The sequence below is a fragment of the Centroberyx affinis genome, unplaced genomic scaffold (genome assembly GCF_046629955.1).
Source record: "Centroberyx affinis isolate AG114_WGS23_722 - 3 ecotype Tasmania unplaced genomic scaffold, CSIRO-AGI_Caff_v1 ptg000141l_1, whole genome shotgun sequence".
Lineage (NCBI taxonomy): Eukaryota > Metazoa > Chordata > Actinopteri > Beryciformes > Berycidae > Centroberyx > Centroberyx affinis.
Window position 1 is genome coordinate 272,384 of NW_027278839.1, and position 6,122 is coordinate 278,505.

The window sequence follows — 6,122 nt, forward strand, 5'->3', positions numbered from 1 at the left end:
TACATGACCTCTAATTTCAACACAAGGAATCCTCATATTCACCTGTACTTTCCTTTCAAAGACATGGATAGCTTTGTAACATATATAATGTTCTCGTTTTTTTCCTCATTCCTTTACCTTTTCCAATTCTCTGTCACTACCCACTAAATGCAGGTTTAGCACTGTATAAACTGAAATCAAAGGTGTATTATGCTCAGTAATAAGATGATGGAATCAAAGTTTTAAGCCTTTGCGCAACAAAAAAATTAACTCCTCAACAACACACACACACACACACACACACACACACACACACACACACACACACACACAAACACACAATGAAACCTTTCATTTAGATTAGCTAGTGTTATGTACCATGATAGATCTGCAGTAATGCGCGTGCGCGCACACACACACGCACAAAAACACAAACATAAAACTGCAGTTGTTAATGCCTTGTCTATCAGCAATGTCTGTAACAAAGTGTCCTTGTGCTGTCAGTTTTTTGCATAACTGCTTGTGCGTGTGTGTGTGTTTAGCATGCAGTATTGCACATTGCTGCCCTCCCACTCCCTGTGTATGAGTTCCAGAGAGACAGGCTGGCCAGTCATAGTGGAAGAAAGAGGGTAACTTCTCACCATCACACTGCTTTACCACCAAGAAACACACTGAGGACCATCAAAACACGGCTTGTGGACATCTCATCATCTGCTTACTGGTTAGAAAGTAAGTACGTTTTATATAATTGGATTTTTGTTGGACCTGTTCAAGTCCAGAGCATCCATAAAGAATCATAATGGGTCCAGCTGGACCACGTTTCTGTGATCTCGCCTTTTCTTTGTTTCTTATTATATTGCACTGTTTTGTATTGTACTACTTTGTACAAATTATCTTTCTGATTATTTCAAATGTAATACCAAAAGCTAATTAGTTTAAGTCTAAATGAGTGAGTGCATAATGTTCATGTCAATTTAAAATGTGCTATTATGCTACTATAATGTGCTATGTCATCTTTACAGTACATTCTGATGTGTTAACCAAGAAAGGATACTGAGAAGAGGAAGGGGATTCATCCAAGAATTACTCTCTAATAACACTCTACTGGACATTCTACTAGGGAGTGAATGACTGAGGATATACTGTGTGGAGGAGTAGTGTCTTAATTGTATAGTCTTCAAGAATTTCACATTTCAAAACTCAACTCTCTGTGACTTCCTGGTGAAAAAGACAAGTAAAAAATCGGGCATAGATTTTCTAAGGAACTTCCCCAGACTTTGAGATCCAAAACTTTCAGAGCTTGTTCTGTGACCATGGCATCGACAGGTCTTCAGCTGCTGGGCCTGGTGTTGGCTGTGCTGGGCTGGGTGGGCGGAGCGCTGGTGTGCGCGGCTCCTCTGTGGCGCGTGTCCGCCTTCGTAGGTGGAGAGCTGGTAATCGCTCAGGTGCTGTGGGAGGGACTGTGGATGAACTGTCTGTCCCAGACCACAGGCCACATCCAGTGTAAGACCTACGACTCCACCCTGGCCCTGCCCTCCTCTGCCCAGGCCGCCCGGGGCCTCACTGTTCTCTCCCTGCTCCTCTGCCTTCTGGCGCTCATACTTGGGGTCGCCGGGGCCAAGTGCACTCACTGCATGGGGGACGGCAACCAGGTCTCCAAGGCTCGGCTGGCTAAGATAGCCGGGGTGCTCTTCCTCGTGGCTGGCCTGGCCTACTTGTTACCCATCTGCTGGACTGCCTACGCAATAATCAAAGACTTCTACGATCCAAATGTTGCAGCGCCATTAAAGAGAGAGCTGGGACCAGCACTGTACCTGGGCTGGGGGGCCAGCGTGCTGCTGCTGGTGGGAGGGGCTCTGCTGCACCTTGGCTCTGCCCCACCGGGAGGAAGCGCGATGCCTATTTTTGGAGGAGCAGTGAAGGACAACCCACACGCAGTGGCAGCGGGAGGGGCGAAACAGCAGGAGAAAGCTTTTGTATGAGATGAGAAGGCCTTTGTGTGAGATGTGAGCCGCACATAGTCGAGTACATGAGCATACATCATGGACTTAATTGGACTTGTGAGGTGCACACAAACATTGGGAACCTAGTTAGAGAAGCTTGTTTAAATCACAAGGTCAAAATCTCTTCTGGGATGTAAGCCTCTGTTGTGTCATATTGGTTATCCTGTTACTTTATGGTTATTTAAATTATAAAGTGGGTTTCAGTAAGCTTTTTTTTAGATGAATGATTACAATAACAGCAATCATTATGTTACCCTTAATCGCTTAACACAAAAAAAGTGTAAGTTCTACTTTTTTTATGGTAAAGTCAAAGTTTGAAGAGTGTTTTCTAATAGAATGTCCAATAAACTTGTGATGGAGTGGGTGTTGAAATGAATTGTGGGATGAGCTCATAGCCATGTTTACTAATGTGTGTAACTGACATTTCACAGATTCCACTCTGCCTCTGCTTGCATACGTTTATGTGTGTGTGTGTGTGTGTGTGTGTGTGTGTGTGTGTGTGTGTGTGTGTGTGTGTGTGTGTGTGTGTGTGTGTGTGTGTGCAATTAGCCCTAGTGTGGGCAGTCTGTGTACAGAAGGCCAATGTACATATGTATATCTGTGTATTTTGGTGTATTCACAGACAATTTGTGTGGGCAGGGGGAGGAATGTTTGTATTTACTTTGTATGAAATTTGTGTATTTATTTGGAGTTTTCTGTGGTTCCCCGGCTTCTTTCATTTTATACACTGTCCACACTTCTTTTAGTTATTTTTTCTATTTTTTTCCATATGCATTCTGTCTTTGGGGTTTCTTTTACTTTACTGGCATTTTCCAATATATAGAGAGATTTTTATACCCACTTGATTCTTTTGGCACTGCCCCCCTTCCTGTGACATCATTGTGGAGCCAAGAGCCTCAGGTGAGCAAACCAGCTTCAAAAAACTATCCCACCAATGGAAAAACCATAAACACATTCAAAAGTCTTATTATGCCATGGTTTGCTCACATGGTGCTCTTGGTACAGATCTGCATGTGTTTTGGGACTGCACTTTGGACACAGACCTATATAATGTATGTTTTCAAAATAGTATCAATATCTAGGCTGTAATATAGAGTTATTATTTTTTTTTTTTATTACTTGTAGTAGTAGTATTGCTAGTTTATTTTGACTAATATTTAATCTATCGCTAATCTGAGCAACCCCATTTTAATCTTTGCCCTTGTATTTTGATAGTCCAATGCTGATACTCAGTGACTATAATAGGCTAAAAGTCTACTGATTCTCACGATCGTGTGAAAAATAAATATTCAATATCTGGGTTAGGGTTAAAAAATGGGGTCATGGTTAGGGTTAGACAGTGTGGAGAGATGCAACAAATAAGCAAGTGCCACTTTGTTGATGTACTTTTTGTCACCTGATACTATTATATAAACATTGGACTATCCAAATAAAGTGTTGCCTTTTCTTTTTTGCAAATAACTTTTGCCTTTGTTTAATGTATCTTGCTTTATGCACAATAAAACTATGTGTTTGTTTGCTTTCTTCTGCAACTGTTTGTCTTCTAAACACTACATATGATCTCCTGTCATGGGGTGGATTGCAAGTTTATATGTAGAATCCTCTGTCTGTGTTCTGTAGAAACATGTTTAAAAAAAAAAACTGGTTAATTTCCCCATTTTGATGGCCATGAATTTTGGACATTTTACAACATTTGTAATTGCTTGCCTTAATCACAGTGTCATGAAACATTGTCTGAATATGGGGGACAAAAACAGCTGAGTTTTTTCATCAGGAAATTGCACTCAATACAGAGAGCAAGAAAATGACAGACCAAAGAGGATTGTTGTACCACGTGCCACTGTGAGAGTCTATCCCACTGAGCTGCTCATGAGAAGACATGATTTATTATGGTGACTCTGATGACAATAGCCTGCAATAGTGCAATTTGGCAAGACAAATTCTCTTCTTCCTCATCACGCAGCCTCAATTTAGCTTATTTTGATCAAGGTCATCATAGATATCCCATAGATATCTCACCCAATCTTATCCCATCCAATCTCCTCCTGACAAATTCAGCCATAAAGATTAATTCTCATACCTCTGTGTAATGGATATTATGCTTTTTCATGCATTCCTCTCAGACATTGCTAGCTTTATTCAATAGTTATGTCAACACTCATCTGACCTCAGGGGAAAAAATAATAGGAGTAAAGTGAAAGACATTCCAAGCAGCATATAAAACTTCCACTGCACTGTCTGTCTTTCTTTGGCACAATCAAATCACCACAGACTGCACATCAGGCCTCTCTTTAAAAATATGATTTAACCTGTATGAGTGGTGACAGTGTCAGTACTGACATAATCCACTTGGGGTCAGTAGACACCAAGTAAACGATGTGCTCTTTCACACAGGACACCCTACACACACACACACACACACACACACAAACACACAAACACTAACACTACCACCCTGAAACACACAAAGACACATACACTTTCACCTGAGTCCTATCCTACGCTATTATTTACATAAATTTCAGAGTCGGACATGCTAGTGCATGTTTATCTTATCTTTCCCAGAGGCTGAACTGCTATTGCTTTGCACTCAAAGCAATCCAGACTTTTCAGATCTGCATCAGTGTGGGAGATTAGAACAGGATCCAAGAGAAAAAAAACCTGGGGGAGAGGGGCATTGCCACAGAAACTGACACAGCATAGCTTTATCTCAACAGTCAGCCAAAGAAAAGAGTCTGATTTCCAACAGTTTCTCATGCAGCCTTCCCTGCATGCTGCTAACTCAGCACAACACTGAAGTATAGCTGCAGGTTTTGTGTTCTTTTTAAGGGCAAAGCACCAGGAGGAGGCAGGGGCAGAAGACAGAGGCTTTTCTCATGTGTGTGGAAATGGAGCATAGGTGTAGTGTAGACGATCAGTTATGGCTTCAGATTTGTTTTGGTGTGGTAGTAGGTTTGCACCAAACAATGACGCTGAGGGTGTAGCCCTACAGTAATGGCACCCATTTACTGCACCCATCTGCTGTTCTTTGGACTGTGCCCAAGTTCCTGCTTTTAGAAGCTCATGTTGCATCCACTAGCAGTTTTAAAGGGTACAGACTGTTTTGTTGTTTCCTTGTCTCTCTCTCTCTCTCTCTCTCTCTCTCTCTGTGTGTGTGTGTGTGTGTGTGTCTACATGATTGAAAAACAAACCTCCAAATCCAATTGCAGTTGTCCTTTGCTTCAGTTGTTGAGACACCACAATGTATTGTAACAGTAGGCTACTATGGCTTAAGTTGGGCATTGTTTAGATGTTCAGTTAGACCTAGTTAGGCTCATTCTCTGTAGCTGTTTGAGACATTCTTGTGATAAAGGGCTATATAAAGGAACAAACTAGAATACATTATACAGATCTAACCAAATCTAACACAGCAAGAACCCAATCAAGCATATTAATGAGCATTTGCTCATAAATATGCTTATTTGGGTCCAGGGGTGTTGGAGGGTAAACACCTGACTGACTGTTTGAAATTTCAGCTCACAGTAGCATACAGCACACCCTCAGCAACAATACATTACATTGGGTCGGCCTATTTGAAATGGCCTATAACCTTTTGAGAGTTACCACAATGATCATAATGAACTTGTCTTCAATGTATTGCATGTGAGAGGCAAGGAGAGAAAATGCAACAGGAAAAGGTGATTAAAATCAACTATTTTTACCCTAACATACAATAATTTCAAAGATTTTACTGAGTTAGTTCATATAATATCAAATCAATTTATCTAGCACTAACCTGTGGATGGCATGTCTGGGGATACAGATATGCAGAAAAGAGGAATAACTTTTTTTCATAGTTGATATGATAGGCTGACAAGCAATACATGTGTTTTGCTTGAAAATAGCATTTCAGCATCTGTACTAGCGTCTAAAACCTTTACCTCGGTGCCTGTTTTGTTTCAGGCAGCCTTGTGACTTGCTTTGAACACAGAAAAAGTAAGAAAACAAGAAACAAGCTTAGCCTGCGTGCATATCAAAATGAAGCCGAGAAGGAACTTGTTTATTTAAAAATAGTACTTGACAAAGTATCCTACTATGCAGGGCGGCGGCGGCGGCAGCACTGCGCGGAACACCGGCCCACGGTTCTGATTTGGTGGTTAA

At 41.3% G+C, this 6,122-nt stretch overlaps 1 protein-coding gene across 1 annotated transcript; it reads left to right on the plus strand.

Annotated features, from left to right (window-relative positions):
- The first annotated feature begins 1,292 nt into the window (after positions 1 to 1,292).
- Positions 1,293 to 1,961, plus strand: LOC139654091 (claudin-9-like). The gene has a single exon (XM_071531126.1). It carries the CDS (start codon positions 1,293 to 1,295, stop codon positions 1,959 to 1,961), a length of 669 nt encoding a protein of 222 aa, XP_071387227.1.
- Positions 1,962 to 6,122: the final 4,161 nt, after the last annotated feature.

Bases quoted from the DNA above. Each gene is read 5' to 3' on its own strand.
- LOC139654091 (XM_071531126.1), top strand. From the start codon at position 1,293: ATGGCATCGACAGGTCTTCAGCTGCTGGGCCTGGTGTTGGCTGTGCTG.